The sequence below is a fragment of the Gymnoscopelus braueri genome, assembly GCF_963280865.1.
Source record: "Gymnoscopelus braueri genome assembly, chromosome: 19".
NCBI classification, from domain to species: Eukaryota; Metazoa; Chordata; class Actinopteri; order Myctophiformes; family Myctophidae; genus Gymnoscopelus; species Gymnoscopelus braueri.
In genome coordinates this window covers 26,810,711-26,834,843 of record NC_137621.1, presented here as the reverse complement: position 1 = coordinate 26,834,843, position 24,133 = coordinate 26,810,711, and the positions used below count along the sequence as shown (strand labels likewise).

At 40.3% G+C, this 24,133-nt stretch overlaps 1 protein-coding gene across 2 annotated transcripts; it reads right to left on the bottom strand.

Annotated features, from left to right (window-relative positions):
• Positions 1 to 120: 120 nt before the first annotated feature.
• Positions 121 to 23,745, bottom strand: fyna (FYN proto-oncogene, Src family tyrosine kinase a). Of its 2 annotated transcripts, none has more exons than XM_080415157.1 (13): positions 23,589 to 23,745; positions 17,543 to 17,619; positions 14,825 to 15,081; positions 13,284 to 13,380; positions 8,603 to 8,701; positions 8,099 to 8,202; positions 7,818 to 7,967; positions 6,603 to 6,767; positions 4,876 to 5,055; positions 4,272 to 4,348; positions 3,946 to 4,099; positions 2,564 to 2,695; positions 121 to 2,024 (listed from the first exon to the last, which is right to left on the bottom strand). In XM_080415157.1, the coding sequence occupies exons 3-13, from the start codon at positions 15,069 to 15,071 to the stop codon at positions 1,816 to 1,818; spliced, it is 1,614 nt and encodes a 537-aa protein (XP_080271283.1). In that variant the 5' UTR covers positions 15,072 to 15,081; positions 17,543 to 17,619; positions 23,589 to 23,745; the 3' UTR covers positions 121 to 1,815. The 2 variants fall into 2 exon arrangements, with proteins under 2 accessions (XP_080271283.1, XP_080271284.1); XM_080415158.1 differs by having other exon boundaries at positions 17,547 to 17,619.
• Between the last annotated feature and the right edge of the window lie 388 nt (positions 23,746 to 24,133).

Genomic DNA, 24,133 nt, shown 5'->3' with positions numbered 1-24,133 from the left:
GATTCAAATTAAGTAAAGTGTGACAACCAACCACAGTCTCCACCTAATTCAGGTAAACAGGTTGGTTGGGTCACAAAAATTATGATACTAAGATTGTTTATTTCAAAACCAGTCGTGTACAATTAACAGACAGACAATAAATAATGTAGAGACCAGAAGAAAAAAAATACATTTCCTGTATATGTACTGAATGAGGTTAAACAAATTGATACAAAACATAATTATTTCACTTTCTTTCCTCAACAAGTAACACAGACAAAACAAAAACAAAATAAAACTAAATACTGAGTCCTGTCCTGGAATGTACCATCTCATCCAGAGAGGAAATGTTCAGTACTTCAGGATAATAAGGGGTTGATAAGAGCCACACAGTTCCCTGGAAAAGCCACCATGTACTGTATGTTAAATAACATAAGCATGGCAGAGAATGTTGAGCAAATAAATATTGTGAAATAAACATGTATGTTCTAATTTTAAACATGTTATTTCTAAATACACATTATGGAGGGACAAATACAGGTATGCATCCTTCATTCCAGTCATGAAAATGGCAGTTAGTTTGTTTGGCCTTAGAAGTAAAAAGATGACCTGTATGTTCAAAGCATAATTCTTATTAAACACAGCCCGCTGCCATACAATAATGTAACATACATTTTAACATATCATTATAATAAGCAGTCAGCCTAACAACGGTTGCGGTTTCGTGGGGCTTGTCATCCCGCTTTACAACTTCAAGAAGCCATAATGAACTAAAAGTTATACTTTAAGCTGATTTTAAAAAAAAATCATTGGCTGAAGCACAAATACAATGAATGCACTTGGTTATCAGTGCAGATGCCATACAAGTCTGGTGAGGAATCCATGATGCAGTAGGCGTTTAGTTAAGTGTATAGAAAGCATGAAGGCATTCCTTTACATTGTAAGAATATTACATAAAAAGGCAAGAACGGGTGCTATAATACAGCTAGGTTCCTTGAGGATAGCAATATCATTATATTAACCTTGTAAAAAAGGTCAGTGGACTCCCAGAGAAATGTCTGAGATATTCTGGTCCACAATTTCTACTATTACCATTCCTACAATTATGTCACGATTTGTTACCAACTGTGAGCTTTCTACAAGCCTTAATTCTCAAATAATCTTGACCTTGGATTAAAAAAAATCCACACATTTCCAAAATATCAAAAGTAATATAAAACAAAACAAACTAAACAAAAAAAAAACAGGGATAAGTAAACAAGCAATTTGTATTTACACTACGTACAGTTTGCACAACACATTTCAACTCTTTCATCCACAGCAGTCATTTTAAATTCCTCTGTCATCATTAAAGCCTAATTTATACTTTGTGCGCTGGTGTTGTACACTGAAAATAGTAGATCTACAAGCTCACATGCCGCGCTGCGACAGGTTGTGAGCTTGTACATCGGCTATGTTCTGCACAGACACCAGAGTGCAACAAATTATAACAGGGCTTTAACCCATCCCACCTCCTTCCACAGACCATCCATTGAATTCACTATCAATGAAAATCATCAAGATGGTACTAATGAAGTACTCTGCGCCAACCGTTTAAGTAAACTGGGAGCAAAAACATCCCAAAGGAGAACTGGAAGTGTGGAAAATGACACAGAGTCTGTCTTCTTGCACAGCAGTCATCATCACGGTACCCCCCATACAAAGCATGGCAAGTCAATCAGTCCTTGAATCATCTCACCAATGCAGGATGACACTGAATTTGTGATGTATGGCCCCCTCTGGTGGCCTGCATATGAATAACAATAACAATAATAATCATAGAGATGCCAGCGGAGCTCAGAGATTGTCGCCTGGCTGGTACTGAGGCTCTGTGGCAGTGAAGTAGTCCTCTAAGAAGGCCTGCAGATATTCAAATGTGGGCCTCTCCTCTGGGTCTTTCTTCCAGCACTGTACCATCAGCTCATGAAGGGAAATAGGGCAGTCCTGAGGGCAGGGCATCCTGTATCCTCGCTCCACCTGCTCCAGCACTTCACGGTTGTTCATTCCTGTCCAGGTTAACAAAAACGTGAAGCAGTAAGATGGAAGGCAGATAACAGAGAAAAAGCTAACAGAAAAGACTTCTCCTCACAATGCATAATACATGCACACATTAGATAGCACAATGCAGCGTATTATACCAGTTATTCTTTCACAGGTTTTATTGAATTTGAATAAAAAGCTGTTAAGACTGTTGACAGTGGACACACACCCACATATTGACTTTTGGGGACATTGCTTTGACTGGAATACATTCAATATCTCCATACTTGAACCTTTGCCATAACTGATCTAACCCTAACAGATGCATAACGCCAAGTAAAATCAAAATGGGGCCACCACTTTATCCCCAATTAGAGAGACACACACACACACACACACACACACACACACACACACACACACACACACACACACACACACACACACACACACACACACACACACACACACACACACACACACACACACACACACACACACACACACACACACACACACACACACGTGTAGTGTGTTATTATTTGCAGTAATAAAGCCTTCTCACCTGGGTAGGGCACTCTGCCCTTGGTCACCAGCTCTGTCAGCAGGATACCAAATGACCACACATCAGACTTGATGGTGAACTTCCCGTACAGCGCTGCCTCAGGGGCAGTCCATTTAATGGGAAACTTTGCACCTGAGAACACATTTAGAATAATCACATGACCTTGTAAGCATATCGGGTTGAAGAATTGACAGCAGCGGGTCTGAAATGCTTATCCAGGCCAAAAACAGAAAGTCAAATAATTGCCTGGATAAGTAGGTCAGTCTCCACTGTGTCCTATGTTTCTTTGACATCTGCAATTTCATCAGCCCACTGACATGAGGAAATAATTACAACCCATGGGGGGAAAAGGAACAATTGCATTATCTTTTTCCTCCAACTCAGTTTGGACTCAGAGCAGGGCAAAGCAGTAAACATTTCAAATCCTAACAAAAGAGTGACTCAACATGTTGACAGAATAACAGAGTCTGGACGTTCTCCGGTGTACTCCTAACTTAGCCTCGCGTAGCCAGACTATGTCACTGCGTGGATAGGAGTCTGGTCTGGTGCCTCTATGAGGACTTTTTTTCCCCAAAGGGGCAGGATCAAAACAATGGCTCTGGACGCAATTGGTTAGACCTATAAGCAACTACCAATCACAGTCTCCTATATTTGAATACTGGACCCTGATTGGTCACCCCAGACCAATGGAGCAGGAAATGGATTCACAATAGAGCGGCACCAGACCCAAATCGCTGAGGGGAATTTTTTCTTTGCACTGGCAGAGTCGTCTGGTCCCAGGCTACTCCCAACTCATTGTCATGGGAGGACCAGTCCAATCACCTTCCTTCCTACAAGAAGATTTCAGTGTGCGTCTACGTATATATGAGTCTGTGTTCACTGTTCATGAATGAATGCATGTGTGTGATAATTGAATGAATGCATGTGTGTGATAATTGATTGTCATTTTAAGACTCTACCAACTTCTTCCTCGGCTGTTCAAATTGGCAGTAGAAATTGGCATCAATCAACATTCAACAGCACTGCCATTAACTCAGATAATTGACATACACTATGTCACAAGATGGCCTATATGCTGAGTTTTAAGTTATTGATACTCCCTGCACTGCACAAAGCTCTACAGACAGTACAGAGTTGAGATTTGTTAAAACACTAAGTAATTTAATCATGCAACAATCTGATTTCTTCTTGAAAGAAGAGGCGGAAAGTGTGCCAGTGAGGATACTGGATTCCAAGAATCAGAGGTGTTTTATATTCAAAGGTAAATTAAATTACCGGTTAAGGTGGACATTTTCTTCAGTAAATACAAAACAAACCCAGCGGAGTGTAATGACATCTATCATTCAGTCAAAACAATAAATGAAATAAAACTAGTCCATTACCTTGTCTTGCTGTGTATTCGTTGTCCTCTATCAGCCTGGCCAGACCAAAGTCAGCAATTTTACACACCAGACTGTCTCCTACCAGGATGTTGGCAGAACGCAGGTCTCTGTGGATGTAGTTCATCCTCTCAATGTATGCCATGCCTGCTGCCACCTAGATAATGGAGTTGGTATCATTTCAGCATAATTCACATAGATGAAAATATCAGGATTGGACACGACTGTAGATATGCATAGCTCAACTCAAAATGGCAGGCTCTTATGAAATGCATCTCTTGCCAGAGACACTGGACATTAATTTTCAGTGTTAAGGAACTTCAATGTACCTGAGCTGCCATGTCCACTAGATTTGGAAGCTTAAGACCCCGTCCTTCTCCGTCCTTCAGGAAATCAAGCAAACTCCCTAAGAAAGAAAATGGAGAAAATGAGAAAGGGGTTTACTCAACCAGATGGTCAAACCTCCTCTTCCACTGCCAGATTTTAACTCTGAATTCATCAAAGCTGACAGCAACTCTAATACATCCATGCAGCAACTACCTTGTAGCCAACATGACATCAATTCTGGGATGTCAACAATTACATTATAGCCTGGATATACATTTTTGAGTTATTGCTGTGGTAACTCTACCATATGTTTAAGATAGATGACTTCTGTCTTGACCACAATATGTGGGTGTGAATCACTACATAATGAATTGTGTTTCCATTAGTCATGCAGTAAGTGGGAATGAGCACCACAATGTAATGCAAAATGCAGTGTGTATACTCTGGTCGCATTCATGGCTATGTATGCATTGCTGTATTGCACATTATGCACAGAGTGAAATAGAGGCTGGCTTGCGAGACTACATTATGCATAATACTTGCCGTGAGTTAGTGTGTACGCTACATATACTGTATAACATGCAATATGCTTCCAATGTACTCTACCTTTGTTCATATACTCAGTGACGATATAGATGGGTTCTTCCGACACCACAGCGTATAGCTGGACCAGTTTATCATGTCGAAGTTTCTTCATAATCTGGGCCTCCTCCAGGAAGGACTCAGGAGACATGGTACCTGGTTTCAGTGTCTTCACTGCTACCTTGGTGGTGCCATTCCATGTGCCTGAAAACACCACAACAGGGCAGGAAGCTTTAGGGACAAATGCCCAAATTTAAGCTAGGCCTAATATTCCTATAGTAGTCCAACTAGAATAGACTAAAAGTCCCTATTGAGGACTGCAACAGGAATGTTGAAAAACTACAACACAGCTAAAATAGTCAATCTACAAGTTCACAATGCATTGCTCACAACACGTGGGTGACCTTGTAGATCTGCTAGTTTAGCCGTTTTTGAAAGATTTTGAGGATTTGTGAAAATGTCCTATAATGACATGCCCAAAATAGGGACACCAGGTTGAAAGAGATAAATATGAAAATAAGGTAGCCTATATACAATTTGTTTTAACCATAAAGCCAACCACTATAGCACATGTAACTAATAACCAACATGTAAATACATTTGACTTGCCAAAACCGATCAAAAAACGGTCTAATTTCTGACCACAAAAACATAAGCCAGTGATTTAATGTTGCATAGCTAGCCAGCCAGACCTCCGTCTCGTTATGTTCACGTCTCCATCTCGTCTCTGAGTTTGATGAGACGGAGGTCTGGTGATGCGAGGTAGCCAGTCATTTGATGTTTAGGTGGGATGGGAGCAGACAGATTTAAAACAAAACAAAATAGCGTTGCGGGCAGGAGTGATCAGAATCTCTGCAGGAGCGGGCAGGAGTGCAATGGAACGTCCGCAGGAGTGGTCAGTGGTCATGTGGTAGCGGAAGGGTGTGGGATAGAGAAGGAGGAAAAAAAAAAGAGAAAAAAAAGAGTCCTCTAGTCCCATATCGCTGAATGGTTGCACAGGTCTGATCCACGTGATGGAAACTATGTTCCTTCACCATATTGCAAAAGTTTATTTAAACTTATTTTGGTTAAATTCACAGACATGGGAACCACGACTTAACAGTTCCATTTGAAATCACATGGAAAAGTAAATCTATCCAAGAAACTGTCCCTTAAAAAAGTTCACAGTAGACCAGAAATGATTAAATTCTCCACACATCGGAAACGTAATTAAATTATGAAAAGCTGTGTTTGGATAAAAAAAATAAAAAAAGTTTCTGAATTGAATTATGATAAGCTGTGGTACAGAGAACATTAAACATAAAAATATTCCTACTTTATTCAACCCATATTAACAGTCATGACAGATCCAACATTTGAGACCCATGAGCCACCAGAACGGTTTTCCAATCAGAGTTGTAAAATCTTTATCAGGTCAAAATAAGCCTTGGATTAAGCAAAACATTTTTTTTAGACATATGAAGTCCACATTAGCCATTAGAAAGGTTAGATTAACATATAAACCTTTTAACCTACATTTCAAAACAAATAAATTGGGCCCACCCATTTTTATTCAGGCTCAGGCAAAACTTCTGGCTACCTACGCTACTGCCCCTCGCGATTCTCGGGATCCGCAAATCGGACCCAAAATCAGTGTGGCCAGCTTAAGACTTGCACGGAAGAAGGTTCTGATTCTTCCAGCAGATTTGTTTTCCAACATTGCTCACAACTGTCCATTCCCTAGTTGGTTCCAAAGCACCACTGATACATACCCATCCAAACCTCTCCAAACTGCCCATTGCCCAGACGCTTGATAAGCTGCAGCGACTCTCGCGGGATCTCCCACACGTCTTTGGTTTTGACAGACAGGTCAGCCAGACGTGGCATGCCTTTGTGGCATGGGACTAACAGCCTGCAACACAGTCCTGCAGCCCTGGCTAAATTGGAACACAAGGTTTGGATCAACTTGTAGTATGACGCAAGAGCAAAATAGCTGTGAATATGGTCAATTGCAGTGTCACAAAATAGTACAGTACTTGTTAAAGCTGCAATCCTTGATTTATGTCCTTCCCAGGATCCGAACTCGGAGACACAGTTTCTACCACTAAGCTAAGACACATGCCCGTTTGGGCAGAGGGAGATATTGTGATTTGAGCTTCAGGCAATACCACTTGTCAACCAGTAGTGGTCCTACCCAACCACATGGTCTACATTTTTAAATAGAAAAGCAGGAAGACCACCTCCAACCACTTTAGATGTGTTATATTGTATTAACATACACTCTACCAAACAGATTGGTCAACATTACCGTATATTTTATTCACTGAAAAGTTCTGGATTGCAGCTTTAAATGTTCTATGACATTCATTTTCACTTTTTTTTATGTTTTTTGGGGGGTTTTATGACCTAAAGTACCCCCAAAAAAATCTGAACTTTGAACATTCAGTGGATTTTCTGTGGTCTGGGGTTTTCTGAATAATTAGGCTGAAAAGTAATCTTGGCCCTTGGAGTGTGAAGTCATAGGCCATTAATCCCGCCCACTCTCCTCCTCGCCCCTCCCCTCCCCTATCCTTTCCTTTGGGGGGGGCGGAGCAGAGGCGATGATTGACAGGCAAAATCCCTCAACAGCGACACCCGCAGGCAAAGATTTATTTTTTCATTGCAGTTGACAAGGCTTTAGAAATGTGAGAGAAAAACACCTGCCATGGATCACTGGAGTGGAATTTTCAGTTAAAACTTTTTATACACGTTTGAAGGACCATGACAAAGACTTTTAATGTGTGGTAAAACTGCATGTCATGACACCTTTGAGTTATTCTAAAATTGATGATCTATTCTCTCTTTGAAATAAACACAATCTATCTGGACATGTTTCAGTAATAAGTACAACAGAACCAAAATTTTTTTTTTTGGGGGGGGGGGGGGGGGGGGTTTCTTTCCAAGCAGAAAATTATTGAGCAATCCTAACAATTGCTGTGGAATCTCACCGGAGTAGTGCTGTACAAGCTGCTGTAATGTCTCAAACTGTGCTCGGGTAGTGATGTAATAGCCTCCGCTGTCCAATTTGCGAATCTTGTAGTGTTTCACGTGGTCACCTTTGACATCATCCCAGTCCTGGATGGACAGGGAGAAGGCCCCTAACACATCAAAGAGACACATAATTACACTGAGAGGAAAAGAAACTCCCAAGTATTTATCATTTAAAAACATTGTTTTTAAAAAAGCAATCGACTTGCCAGTGTGTTAAGACACTAGTGTGTCTAAGTACCTTTGGTTGTTTCACTCTCACGAATGAGGAACGTGCCTCTGGGGTTCCCATTGGAGAGGAGTTGCCTCTCCGCATCCTTTCGGCCTAGTTTACCAAAATACCAGCTGCAGGAAGGGATGGGAATGATCAAACTTTGCTGTTTAGAGTGTTTTGGAAAATGTTGCTCTTTACTATTGTGCCACATTTTACAAGAGGCTGCACGACGGGTTCTCAAACATAATGACATCTTTGCCAGTGATCTTGAGAGCACAGAGCTTGTTGAAATTATTCTGAAGCTAGAAGCTTAGGCACACACACACACACACACACACACACACACACACACACACACACACACACACACACACACACACACACACACACACACACACACACACACACACACACACACACACACACACACACACACACACACACACACACACACACACACACACACACACACACACACACACACACACACACACACACACACACACACACACATACATTACTTTTACTCACTCCTCAGCTTGGATAGAGTCCACTGGAGCCACGTAATTACTGGGAATGTAACCAGTTCCTCCCGTAGTGAGAGAACGAGCCTCCCACCAGTCACCCTCACTGCCGGAGGCGAAATGGAACGAGGAGAAAAGGGGGGAGCATAAACAAAGTCAGATATACATAAATAAACACATTTTACAGACTGATAAATATGCACATATAGTACAGATATAGAGGACAAAATCAATGGATGTCCTCTGCAGAAGACGACTAGTTAAAAAAAGGTTGCAAAATATATACAGTGACTTTCCTATGCATGACTTCGCAGTGTAATCCGTATGAGATATAGGAGCACAAGAATCAGGGGGGGCCTGGAAAGCTGACAGCACGCAGCACTTTTTTAATGGGAATCACAATGGAAAATGGTTTAGCTTGAGAACAGGCATTATCTAATATAGATGTATGGCAGGAAGACATGCTGTGTTCACAAGAACGGCGACAAAAGCTACAAAACAACCAAGCGTGGCCAGCTACATTGCTGCCGAGTTGCCGCTGAAGTTTTGCTCAAGCCACATTGCGTAAATGAAAAGGGTAGGTTTAAATATCGCAGGAAACTGGTTAAAAGTTATTCTGCCTTTTACAGAATGGAGCAGGAATTGTAATGAGAAGGGGGTGGAAATGGTGAAACAAAAGCATGCTTGATTGACACTTCACAGCGTCGTTAGAATGCTGAAAACAATTGAAGCCAGCTCAGCTTTTTTTGTGTAGGGCATCACACCCGTCATGCAGCGCCAAGTGTCAGGCATCAGTTTGTAACTTCATGTTCCTGGCTTCTACTGAAAATGACTTTTAGCAAATGTTCCCTAAAATTAATCAAACCCCCTGAGCATCACTTGAGCAATTACTGAGTAACATCTCACGTGTACACTGTGTGCACTGTGAGCCTAGACCATAAGATAAATGTCTTATAATAAGAAACTAATTACAGAAGTAACTGCAGTTAGATTACTTTTAATAAATAGTACTATATCTAGGTCAGTTACAAAATAAATGTGCATGTCCATTCATTGGAATTATATCTGAACACGGGTAGATGAATAAATGTTGACAAACATTAGCTACTTGAAATTGATTTTGACACATGTGGTATTCACACAAACATTAAAAAATGTTTATGCCTACATAGAGCAATGCCTACAAGAGCAAAATCAACTAGACGCGTCGCAATTCAGGGCAATTGCAAAGTGTGGTTGCGCCGACGCGAGTCGCGGGTCGCTGCCGCCGGGACTCGGGGAATACGCTGGGAGGAATACCGTCGGAGGCCGCGTGACGTGCCATTCGAATCGGGTGTCGATCGAGCCGTTTTGATTTTAGGAAATAGGCCCCTCCCACAAATGTAACGGGCCAATCATATTGTCACGTCACTCCTGATATCACTTTTATTTCATTTTGAGAGGATTGATCCCCCCAAAAATCATATTTTTGCATCAAACGGTTACGTTTTGTGCATTTGTGGCGCCCCCTATGGGTCAAAGTGGAAATACTTTTGGGGATTCGTTGAGTAAACCACCCTCGACATGTGACTCAAATTTGGAATTGACTGGACGTTTCGTTAGTGATTTGTGGCCTTTATGGTAAAACGGGCCCCTCCCTCTAACTTTGGAAGCCATTTACGGACGAACGGTATGGACTATCAAAATTCTGTTTCACTCCAGATTATCGCATGGGTCCAGAGATCATGTGTACCGATTTCTGTGAAATTTGACCAAAATATGTGGGAGGAGGAGCTAAAAGTGTGTTTTGAAGAAAATTCAAAATGGCGGAAAATCTATCCTGACGCAAATGGGCGTGGCCTATATGGGGAGTTAAGTCATGACCCAAGGAATCTAGGGGGAAAAAGATTTCTATTCTACGACCTACGGTTCAAGAGTTATAGGCCAAAACGTAAAGGGGGCTGTTATAGCGCCACCATGAGGCCCAATGATATAATTTTTATTTCAATAATTTCAAACAATATTATAAACCTCCCCTTAAAGTCTTGTAACTCTAGCGCTTACGGGTTTTGAGAAAAAAATACTTGAATTTTATTTTTTTAATTTTCCCATTAAAGTGGATGGGGACATTTAATGCACTAATAAATCAATATCAATAAAACTATGTAACCAATCTCTTAGCAAAGTACAAGCGCACGATTCCCGATGAAGCCGGTCATTTTGACATATGGCACGAAATTGGGGAAAAAAAACTGTGTGAGGAGTAGCAGCCTGAAATAAAGTTTATCTATAAAGTCAGTAGAGTACTATAGTCTGGTTGCCCATTCTGGGCAACCACACTAATAAATAACCATGCAGTGACATACTGGTATATGGCATTGTCACAGATTTGAGAAACGAGTGACAACTGTTGGCGCATAAACTTACAATGATGGACTACAGAAGCAATTCACTGACAGCAACGCGTCGCAGCCCGACTACTTTTTTTTAGATCTTCTAAGTACAAACAACCATTATTGCTGTTATCGTGTTACTATGCTGCTGGAATGTCTAAGGAGACAAAAAAAAATATTTTTTACTCTTATGTACCTGTACACAAGACCTAACAATGAAGAACCTTGAACGTGACCAGCGCTCAACTCAGTATAAACCACTCTTAGCTGTTGATTCAGCAAAATTAGTTCATTCAAACAATTCAAAATCATCTTTCTGGCATGAAATTCAGACGGGGAAAAGTGGTTTACTTCACTGAATGGATGTGTATTCTATGATTCTACTCCAGCGGACATTCCTACTCCGTTCTGCAAGCTGGTGTGTTTTTGTTGGGGAAGGTCCGAAGGTCATATTTTTCCCCAAACTGTACCCGTAAGGCAGCCACCACTTTACATTGCTTAAAGGACAACTTTGTTTTTTTACAACCAAGGTTTATGTCTTAGCTTGTAATTAAAGTAAATAAAAGATGAGTGTACATTTTTTTTCATTTACTGCTTTCTATAGTTTTAGCAATTTTGGGATCTCTTTTACAGTGGGCGGGGGCATTCGGGCAGGTGGCTAAATATGTATTTTTTAAAACAATAACCCGGTGATTTCTTTATTATTATTTACAGTAGCTCTTCTAGCCCCCAATAACTCACATCCGGCCATCAAAGCCCACAAGACCTTTTTTTATTGTGTAAAAAATACATATTTAGCCACCAGCCCAAATGCCCCCGCCCACTGTAAAAAAAAGATCACAAAAATTGCTAAAACTATAGAAAGCAGTATATGATTTTTTTTTTTACTTTTATTTACTTTATATTACAAGCTAAAACATAAACCTTGGTTGTAAAAAAAGTTGTCCTTTAAAACCGTATGGCTGCTCAAAGAAACACAGGGAAAGAGTTACCTTGAGATCTTTAGCGAGTTGAAAGAGATGCTGCAAATGACTGCGACGACAGCTGTGGGATTTTTTGTGGATTACTGTTGACTAGGCGGCAACTACAATACAGCCTGGAAACCAGACGAATATGCCAGTGCAAAAAACAAAATAGCCCTCGGCAGTGATATATGTCTGGCCATGCCAGGCTAACTACAATACGCAAACCCGGGTATTGTGCCATGGATTTTAGTTGTGTGCGACATGTGAGCACGCAGCCGCGCACCTTACAGGGAACATTGCATAGCCCAGGGGTCTTCAACAGGGGGTCCTGGACCCCTAGGGGGTCCTCAGAGTTACTACAGGGGGTCCGCCAAATCTTTGTGTGATGTGATTTTTTTTTTTTACCTTAACCAGCATCCCTTTTCTGAGGAGAACTTTAGCCAAAAAATAGCAGATCTACAAGCTCACAACGCCTCGCGCTGCGAGGCGTTGTGAGCTTGTAGATCGGCTATTTTTTGGCAAAGAGGTGTTTGGTGTAGAGGGAAAAAAGAGCAGACCAAGTAAACAAAAAAAGGTTCAATCTTAAACACAATTTGTATACAATATAGAGGGGGTCCCTGCTTCATCTCTCTCTCAGCTAGGGGGTCCTTGGCTTGAAAACGTTGAAGACCCCTGGCATAGCCTGTTGCTTTGTTGCTCCTAGTATGAACGCGGAGCACAAAAACAAGGCATGCATCCTGGGAACAGCTCATTGTCAAAGCACCGGAATCTTAACCACTTGAACCCCGGCATGCCTATTCTGGGCGGAACATTCACCCAAAATAACAGATCTACAATATTTTTTGGCAAAGACATTTGGTGGAAGTGGTTGAGACTACCTCCACCTCTGTTCAAGGAGACCTTGTTTCTCCTTGTTCGCAAAATGAAACCGGTCAATCATTATTACTGAGAACAGTGGTGTAAAGTAACTAAGTACATTTACTCAAGTACTGTACTTAAGTACAATTTTGAGGTATTTTTGCTTTACTGGAGTATTTCCAATTTTCTATACTTTTACTTCTACTCCACTACATCTCAGAGGCAATTATTGTACTTTTTACTCCACTACAATTATTTGAAAACTTTAGTTGCTAATTACTTTGTAGATTTTTATTTGATTTTGATTTTTGTCTGTCTGGGGTCTACAACCAACTGATCCATCCCCTCTCTTTGGTTATTTCTGTGAAGTAACAGTCATTCCAAATGCAGCTCCCCTCAACATTCATGAAACATTTAAAATAGGGGAAAAAAGAAAAAGAAAAGCAAAAAGCCCCCACCCTTCATGTTGTCATACAGATGCTTTCATACATACGTGCTATTGAGGATCTGGAACTTCTCCCCCTTTCTGAAGCTGAGGTCATCTTCAGTCCTGGCTTCATAGTCGTACAGAGCCACAAACAGAGTCACCCCTGCAGGATGCAAATTACAAATGGCTGATAAGCTCTGTGTACTTCAAAGCCAATGTTGAAATATATTGAGGATGTGTGCCATCAAGTTTTTTTGTTTGTCTTTTGTAGTTTTTTTAATAAAAATATATAGATAAATAAAAATAGCATCACGCTTTGTTGTTTTCATCTTTGTTTCACTAATTCATCCTTTTTCTTCTAGTTCATTTCAATGTCAGTTGATTATTATTTTAGCATTCTTTTTGCCTGCTTGGTTGATTTACATTAGATTTAATAAGCCTGTTGTTTTTAATCTCACCTGCATGATTAGTTTCACTTTCACACTTCAAAGTGCAAGTAAACTTGAACTCAACTTAAAATGTTGTTATTGATAGATGCTTCATTGTGCCAAATGTAATCCATCCTTGTGTGCATCAAAGCCTACTGTATGTGTAGATCACTCCATAAGACAGAACTTATCTTTGAGCTCAGTCAGCAAGGAGTTAATACTGTCAACGGTCTAGATCCCAGAGGCCAATCACATCTGTCAGATGTGATTGGCCGTGACCTTGAAACCTCTGTATCTGTTAATAAGCCTGAAATGTTAGTTAATTAGTTCATTTCCTGGTCTGATCAGAAGCATCTCTGTACAGTCAAGCGCTCCAGTGCCTCTTGACAAAGGCCTGGATCTTTCCTGCTAATTTCAATGTCTTCTCAAGGACACCTCAAGCAAACATGCACGTTAAAAGAGTTCGGTTTATAGTACCCTTCCAGATGACCTTACTGTGAGTGTGAGTTTTTTGTTACTACAGTCATCTGGACTTGGATATGAATGCTGCTTCTGACTGTCCTCCTGGAGTTAGGTTATATTTTATTCATCCAAGCTGAATACTGACTCCACACATGAGACGCATGTACTGTATCTATGCTAGGATCTACCTCCTTCCGAAAAGGCGTAGTTTACATTAATGCCGCCGATGTTAATTTATGCGCTGCATACACATCTTTGAAATCTGAGAAGGGAACAAAAAAAGAAACAACCTGCCTGATCCTTATGGTCGTCAGATGTGGCTTGCTGAAGACCGACAATAATCTAGGTCACTCTGTTTTCCATTAACTTGCAGCTAGTGGACATTCATCCTGTTTAGCTCCTAGAGCTAGACCATGGATGCATTCATATACTGCTACGCTCATCTCACACAAGAGAAGATATAAACACCCATGTTTCATAATAATTGAAAAGAAAATAAGGCTTTTTTAGGTATCAATGCCAACCACACAGTAAGATGTGGAAGAAAGGTGTTACTGTTACTTTATCCATTTGTAACTCTGAGAGCGTACACATGGAACCATATGGATCCTCCTGGCTCTCAAGAGTTAAATTAACACTGACTTTACTGTGTATATCATAAATCCACAATTCACAAATTCACAACCACAGAGTTGGCTCTAAAGAAAGCACACAAACCTGTTCCTCCTCGGGATCGAAGTGTCCCAGACTGCGAAGATGTGTGGACTCCCCCAAACACAGTCACCCCCTGTGTGGCCGCGCTGTGGAAGTTGTTGTAGTTGGGGATGGCGGTGACTCCAAAGCTTGGGTATTGCTGCGGTGTGGGATCAGCGCCATAGCGGTACCCCGTATTTTGTGTAAGACTGGTCTCTCGTTCATCAGTGAGTTTTGCTGCTTCTTTATCCTTACATTGGACACAGCCCATTCTCTACTGTCTGTGGGCAAGAAGAGAGAGTAGAGAGACAGCGAAAGAGAGAGAGACAGAGCGAGAGATGGAGAGAGAGACAATATGGAATGAGTAGGTACTGTAGCTTGAAAGCCTAACCTGATTCAAAATTCCATTATTGCTGAATTTCCTTTGAGACTTCTGGTGAGCTTCTGGAAAATTATATCAATTAGAATTAATTAAAATATGCCATGTTATTAAACTCCTATTGCTAACTGTACAGAGGAACACTTTATAAAATAGAATGACCGCTGCAGAGTAATGAGTTGTCACTTGGTATATTCATGTCTCCTGAGATCTATGTTGAGAATATCATCCAGGATACCATGCCATATAAAGTCTTAAACAACATTATTTATAATGTTCCCATCTACTTACAACACAAGCCTTGTGAAAATAAGTTAACTGTTTTTTTTGTTTATTGATTATTCAGATCCCCATTAGCTGTTGGCACAGATACTCTAACTGGGATCCACAACATTAAAAAGAAAAAGAAAAATGTGGAATATAGGTAAACGTCGTCCATCCTAACATATACTAATATATAAATAAAATGTACAAGGTTTAATGCTAACACGCATAAAGCAGCATCTCCAAATTCCCATTCATCCCACTACCCTCTCCTACTCATAACCCTTACTAACAAGTTACACACAGTAGTTTTGTTTATGAGCTGGCATGCACTTTATTTTTGTTTGTTTTACAAGGAGCCACACACCCGTCTATACATTCACAACACAGACCCTAAATTAAAATGCACAGAGAGACCCATAACAACAAACCACTCCCTGGCAGTGTGCTTAATCTCATGAGGGAGGACTACATGTACATTTGATCAAAAATACTTTCTATAATGACCGAGGCAATCGGTTTGGCCAATTAAAAGAGCCTTACCATTTTAAAGATCCAGTTAGATTAATGGACACATTCCAGCACACATCCCCTTTAAAGCCTGGAAGCCAGTGTAGCCGGGTAACATGGCTATTAGGAAGAGGCGGCTCATGGCACTGTTGTCTTTAATCGGCATTAGCAGCCAACTGAATTTTCAGACTGGTAATTGAAAACACACTTGTTTACACTGTGACTGTAGACTGCAGACAGCCACCACTGAGGGCAAACTCTGGCATCGTTGTAGATGAACCCGGAGGGAAATCATCACACTGTTCTTGACCCCTGCTACACGATGTGTCAGGTTTTTCAGTTGAAAATCTGTTATTTTCGTACAGCCAAGTATAAATAAGGTTTGAGAGACCCAGTGAGAGCCACATGAGTCTAGGTTGGCTTGTCTGTGCTGGCACATCTGTGTCAAAGCTGTTTAATATGTGAGGTGATAATCTAGAATTAATCTGTTTCAGCACCATGCACATAATCTCAGAGAATTCTCGTTTCGTCTCGTTAAGCCTGACCATCATCTCCATTCTTGTACTGTGAATATTTACGTTGATACTTTTCAGCTTCACAAAAAGAGCGTGGGAAAGTATGTTATATGATAAAATAAATAAAAAAGAAGAAAATATAATATGCTTCTGAACACAATATGAGGATCCTGTTTCTATTTTTATCTTTTCAAAATGAAATCCATTCCATAGTGCTGCTGCATCTCAGTGGAGAGAAGGGACAGTATATGCCTGAATTCCTTCAGGTCTGCTCTGTATTTCATTTACTAGCAAGGAACTCGAAACGCCCACACAGAAAAGAGTGCAAACAGATGTGTCATTTGCTACGTACAGTGGCTTACACAACAAGGGACAAGCAATATGTATGTGGACTAAAGACTATCACTTTCCATGCTCTTGCAAAAGGAACATAATTTCCTGGAGCAATTGCAGATCGAAATTAGCTTTTCAGTCTCCCTGTGCATAAAAAGTTGGCTTGCATCAAATTTGCCTGCAGTCATTTTTGTGTCCATTTACTGTTGAAACAGTGCCTTCTCTCTTCTTGAGTAACTGACCAACCGTGCTCGGTGGCAGAAAACAGCACTGAAATGTAATGTATTTCTTTACTAATGGCTCAATTTATGGACCAATGACAAAGCCTCAATGAACTTTAATGTCTCCTCTTCAGAATAGAATACATACAGAGGAGCCAGCACTGCAGCCAGTTTTCCATCAAAACCACGCATTTTTAAATCTTGGTGAGCCACATCTAAATATCTCTCTTATGTCAGCTTGTCACAAAGTCAGCTGTAGCAACATTTGCATGGTAAGCCATCAACAAACAAAATGACAATGATAATTTGGCAAGAGAGACAGGTGGCTTACAAGTGAGTTAGCTGTAGCCCACCAAATTGTTAGTTGGCCCCTGTCTGTGATAGTAACTATAGGAACATTAACCACTTAAACCATATACTTCATTGACCGGAGTCCCCCCAACATGTTGTGAACTTGTAGATTGTCCATTTTCTCTGAATGTTTACACATGGTTAAATCAACAATCGATGTAGTACTCACCTACTGTTTGCTGTGGTTTTGGTGATTCCAGATCTTTATTTGTTCCACATTGCTTAGCAAACAGTGCAATGGAGCCACTGTGGAGGGAAAGAAGATATTGTAATTCATTACATACATTCACAAGAGTAAAACATCCATGACAGTAAATGAACCAAGTGATAGCATTAGCCTACTGCTTATACCAAAGTACAGATAGATATATGGGATAAAAGAAGGCTACTTCGCTGGCATTCCATAGGCTAATGGGCTAAGCGATCAGTGAGCATTTGTTGCACCATATGTAATAGCAGGTATTGGGTAGTGTATTAACTATCGATTTTCTTAATCGAATAAATCAGTGTTAGATTATATATATATATATATATATATATATATATATATATATATATAAGTGACACTTTATGTAGACAGCAGCCACAAAGAACAATGAACAAGACACTGACTTTATGAACAGTGTAACAGTGTTTTGGGGTAGATACCCATTCAGTAGGTAAGTTACATTTTCTGGTTCATATCGGAGTAGCATCGAGAAAGAAATTACTGGCAAATGGTGTTCAAATAGTAGCATAATAGGAGTTACAGATTTCAAGAGCCACATTGTAATCAATGATGATTACATTACACACAGTAATTTATCTGTGAAAATGTACAAATGTAACCACTCTCAGAATTACAAATGGACAAATGAACACTGAGGATGTTACTGTGCAGTGGTTCCTGAAAGCTGTTTTCTAATCATTCACAGATTTCAACTGTCTAAGATCACAGAAATAACATTGGTGAATGAATTTTATGGTGGATTTACACTTAAGCTATAGTATCGGGAATTGCACTGCATCTAGGGCTATTCCTAGAGGAAATAGAGACTAAATGACTGGAGATGTGACATCACCATGTTGCCTGTGGGGATTATGAAAAGCTTTCTGCTCTAAAGTAACATGGCCTGGCACTGATGAAGCTTAGAATTATACCCATAGCCTTTTTGCTGCATAGAATCTGGGGCATGTAGGCACTGTTTACTACATGTACCCATTGTGGTATTGTTGTGTTGAAGCAGGGTATTAGCTTAATATATATTTGCATATGAATCATGTCTCTTTTTGGTTTTAGTACTTGTCTCCGTCAGGCCGAAAGAGTGGCTGAGTTTTCACCCCTGCCCACCAGTCCGTCCGCCCGCCCGTTTGTCCGTCCGTCTGATTTTCACATTGGCCTGTTATAGAGTTTTTGTCCAAAACTCGCAACAATTGGTACACATTATCTCTGGGGTCATGTGATCAAGATGTATGAGTCAGGCACAGCAAAGATTAAACATTTCTGGATGCCAGACACAACAGCCATTCAGAGGAATGCCTGTTTTCCAATCATATTCAATGGCAGTGAACTAATGAGACCATCAGTAATTTGTAATAGATTGGCAGAGTATCAATTCCATAGATATACTCTCAAGAGTTTAAGCTCAACCCCATATACTCTCATATAAACTCGAGATCAATCACTTCCAATCCCTGGAGATGTACTAGTTACAGTATACCAGAGGTCTTCAACAGGGGGTCCGCGGAGGTACTGCAGGGGGTCCGCGAAATTGCTGTTTGATTAAACAATATTTTAGTTTGAAAAAAAAAATGTTTTTTCTTTTTTATGTCAAATTGTCTTTAAACATAACATGAATCCATAGCAAACAGATAAATGGAGGCACAATGCACAATAACATGGTATGTTTGTACATATTTTGTAGAGAATTTTTTGTTTTGCACACAGGTGCGTATAGGAGCAGGCAATATAAAACACAATTGTATACATAAATATACAATATATGTGGTAGTCCCCCTACCCTACGAGGTAGGGGGTCCCTGCTCCATCTCCCCATCAGTTTGGGGGTCCCTGGCCTGAAAAGGTTGAAGACCCCTGCAGTATACAGTATATTACTATTAACATACTCCACCATACAGATTGGTGAAAATAATAACGAATGCTATGGACAATATGAAATAGTAAAGGTCAATAACAAAGACAGGTAACTTAACCACTTAAAGCCTCTATACTTAGTAAACTAATACTTTTCACCCCCTGTACACCAAATCTCTTCGCCGAAAATAGAAGATTTTCAATGCACCGCATTGTGATGCGTTGTGAGCTTGTAGATCTGCTATTTTCACCAACTGTTCCCCCCAGAATAGGGATGCTAGGGTTCAAGTGGTTAACAGCCTTGTGGCTAATTATCTCCGCCAGGGTGAAGCAGGGCAGAGATTATTGTTTTGTGTTCTATTTAATTCAATATTAATTTTATAACTGAATAGCTGAAAATCAGTTCTTTTCGGCTACCAAGAGAACACAGTTGCATAATAGATTTTAAGCAGTTATTTTACTGCCACATACCAAGACAGACAACTATGGAGAAGAGTAGAAGGACCACTCGACATACAGTACTGACATTGACAGACATGCTGTCGTGCTCAGTGGCTCAGTGCCTGACCCAAGGCTTTCCCAAAAAAGATGATGGAATCAGAGCCTGTGGGGGCGAGACTCCTCAATGGCAGTCTGGGTATCGCATAACGACCACCTCGTCCTGCAAGAACACTTGTCATGCTATTTTCAGACCCAAATGAACAGCTTGCCTGCGAGAGGACCATGCTGGCGTGATGAACTGTACAATGGGGACACTATTGTAACTACATGATGTGGTGTAAAAGTTAATAGCATGAGGCAGAGAGAGAGAGAGAGAGAGAGAGAGAGACACTTGAATTTCACACACAAACACAGTCAGGCAAGGCAAACAGGCTTTGCCATAAACAGGGAGACACAACAATCATATCCAAATTCAATCCCCACAGATGCTTTTTGAAGATCTTCCACTGACTCAAGTCCCTTGAGCAACATTCTTAGATCCCTTGATGGTGGGAAGTTATTGCAGGAAGTGAGAAGATTTAAACCACTGCACTAATACTCTCCTAAAGTAATTGGATGGGTTTAGATCCACATCAGTCACAGTGAGCACAATAGCAAATTAATTTCATGAAATGGAAGGCTTTCCTCATAATGCTGGAACAGCATATGCCTTAATCATCCACAACAACACAGTCCAGGGAGGCATAATGAGACCCCCCCCCCCCATAGCACAATCAGGAGATCAATATGTTGAATTAAAAGGACAAACATGTCAGGGTCATGCAGTGTCACACACACACACACAGAGACAAGTATAACGTGGGAGCAAAATGGCCGCCATGTGAATATGGTCAACAGAATCTTTGGAACTTCTAATCTTTCCAGAATATATTCATTTTGTTAATTCTATGATCTACAACAAAGCACTACATATTAAACTGAAGCGAGCAATTCCTTTGCCTTAATTCATTGGCATTGTAAACCAAGGTCAAAACTCCTACAGCCCTCCTACTTAACATGGTGTTGCAACAAATTGCAAAATGTGACCCACTATACAGTACATTAACCACTTTCACTCTGGTGTCCCTGTTTTGAGCATGTCATTATAGGCAAGGGAAAAAGAAAAGTCACAAATAGCGGATCTTCAAGCTCACAATGCTTCGCATCATGATGCATTAGGAACTTGTAGATCCACTATTTTGGATTTTAAAGTGGTTAAACTTGCCAATAAAGGGTTGTTTTCAGCTGTGTGCCATTTAAATTACTGTGAAATCCAGTGTGCTTACTAGTTTCTGTACAGCACTGACAGATAAACTGTTCCTTGTGTCCCATTCTAGATAGTTACAATATTTGCTTGTCTTCAACAACTGAGTTCATTCAGTGTATCTACAAGACAATAACCACATTTCACTGGCCCACAAGATTATCTAACAATAAAATGTAGTGTTAGCCTTTCAAAGCATTCTCTGAGTAGTGAATGCAGAGGTAGTTAGAAATCCCGCAGCTGGGCCTCAGGTTTGAGTGTGGGTTTAAACTGTGTTGCGGTGTCACACTGTTCCCCATTAAGTGAGTTGAGTCATGTTAGCTGTTAAATCACTAAGTCCATTCTATGGTATTAGCCTAAGTCTGTTCTATGAGGCTTGTGACCAGGAGTTGAACATTGTTTAAAAGGGAGAAAGACATTTCAAAACAACATTGACTAAGTTGTTCTTTCCAAACTGCTACAGGCTACAGCACGGTAGCAAATCAGTTCCTTATTAGTGATGATTCTGGATGTTAGTCGCCAGTGGGGTGAGATTGTTATTTCCAGATCTCTTGCCAGTGCAGGGTAATGGTCAAAGTAAGAATCCACTGGAAATTATGATGTGCTAGTCCTGCAGTATGTGAGGCTGGAGAGTTTTTGGTGAAACCAAAGAATAATGCTTAGGTTGATGGAAAAGTGTAAACAGAGGCATGGGCTACATGACGAATAAACGCTGGGGCTCTGCACCAGATTTGGTTAGTGTGGTATTTGTAATCTGAAACAATAACAAGCTGACACTCCCCTGACATTAATCAAAAACATAATTACAAATTGAAAGAATGTTAAGTCTGTGACTATAGTGGATTACAAAATTGATATGGGTCATACAAATATCAACAAAACCCTTATACTGAGAAAAATATTCAACTGTTATCAAAACATATTTTGTAACCTTGTCCTGAATGTACAAGTCTCCTATGTGTCTCTCAGAAAGGTTTAACTCTAGAGGCCCAAGACGAGAGTATATGGGGTAAATGCTTGGTTCATGGAGCATAATATGCAATGAACTCCTCTCCATTCATCCAAACGTGATACACATCACGCACAGCAAATGTGCTGTCATTCACATAGCAGAATGGAACTATGAGCTTGTGGAGGATAATGTGGTAGGCCTATATATTGGCAAACCAACACTACGTCTAATGTAAACTTTATGGTACAGACTTACACAGCAATACACTGCAAACCTACAGGATGCTGCAACATATAGCTGAGTGTGGACAACTGTATGTTTTTTTAATCCTTGTCAATCCTTCTTTTCTTTTACATTTTTTATATTTTTGTGCTCTCATAATGTGCATGTATATTTGTATATGGTTGCGTTTGTTTGTGTTTTTTTTTTTTGTGTGTACATTTTCTTACTTTGAATATAAATGCTATTACATGTTTATTTGTTTTATTATTTGTTCTGCTAAGGTAATACTCAAATAAAGTGTTGATCATAAAAATTTAAAAATTAAATAGCCTACAGTGGGGTTTTTCTTTTTTTTTTACAAGATGGATGCTCACGTACATATCCAGACACATTAACGGACTACTGCAACTTAGATAATGAACTGCTGCAGTGCCATTAGCTAAGGGGACATATCAAAATTATTGTTTGAACTAATCAATAGCAAGCATTGTAGGCCCTCGCAGCGTTCAGTTTTGTGCATAATATCACAACACACTGGAAAGCTGTTCTGCAGCGCCTACATCCCTGCTGCTGCAACAGAGGAGCTCCAATCAGTGTTGCCATATTTAGTAACAGAAATAAGCAACCAGGTGAAGGAAAAGAAGCCCAAAAGAAGAAACTATAGGCCATATGAGCACTTTAAACCTATTATGCATCAGCTATTTGAAAATGGCCAATCTACAAGCTCACAACGGTGAGCTTGTAGATCTGCTATTTTCAAAAACTCTTGCAATAAAATTTGGAAATGCTCCCTGGCACAAAACAATTTCATAAAAACATTTGAGAACCAATTTTAAAATATTGGAAGCAAGCCTAATAAGCAAGTACACTTTAAAAACAAGCCCAAAAAACTGCAAACACCAATTTTTACAAGCAACTTTACAGAAAAAGAAGCCAAAAGTCGCTTATAATAAGCCGACATGGCAACACTACTACCAATCACAGCAATGCAAAACATCATCCAGAATTACGAGTTCCTTTCTTTTCTCCTTGACTAGACTACTCCACTGACCAAGGCATGTGTAACCCTAAAATACATTAGATCGATAGAGCATGTGAAGAAGACACCGGCTTGGAGCGCAGCGCCACATAAAACTGTTATTTATCACCTTTCCCGACATGAATTCATCTCGCAGGGACGAGGTGGGTGCACCAATGCAATCCAATACACAAAACGTGCTTACCATGGATAAACCTGACTAATCCATCGGATTTCCCAGGACTGACGCAGGAGGAAAGTACCGATATTGTTCTACTTTCTGTGGGTATTTTTTCTTACATTGAGAAAATAACAGCGGCATTGATACCAGTCCAGTCCTACTCGCGATTCACGAGCCCGAGTCGCCGTACGATGATGATGGCCATGTTGCCAGGTTCTGCGAGATAAATAAGCAACCAGGTCTATGAGAAGCAAAAAAAAAGCAAGCCCTTCGCCCTTTTAAACATGCTGTTTGAAAATAGCCGATCTACAAGCTAACAACACAAGCCCTAAACAGCCCAAAAGAAGCGAGCCCTTCGCCCTTTAAACATAATACATTAGCTGTTTGAAAATAGCCGATCTGCAAGCTCACAACACATCTCGATGCTTTTTTTTGTACATAGTGGTATTTTTTCTGTATTATCTGTATTTTCATGTTGATTTTTGAACTGTTTGGTTGCTACTATATGTCTATGAAATTAACTCAAGGACCCCAACGGAAACAAGTCCGCAAGGACTTTTTTGGCCGGA

Coding starts and splice junctions, on each gene's coding strand:
- fyna (XM_080415157.1), bottom strand. CDS start 15,071: ATGGGCTGTGTCCAATGTAAGGATAAAGAAGCAGCAAAACTCACTGAT. Junction 13,381..14,824: donor TCGATCCCGAGGAGGAACAG/GTTTGTGTGCTT, acceptor TGCATCCTGCAG/GGGTGACTCTGTTTGTGGCT. Junction 2,696..3,945: donor CGAATACACAGCAAGACAAG/GTAATGGACTAG, acceptor ATGTGTTCTCAG/GTGCAAAGTTTCCCATTAAA.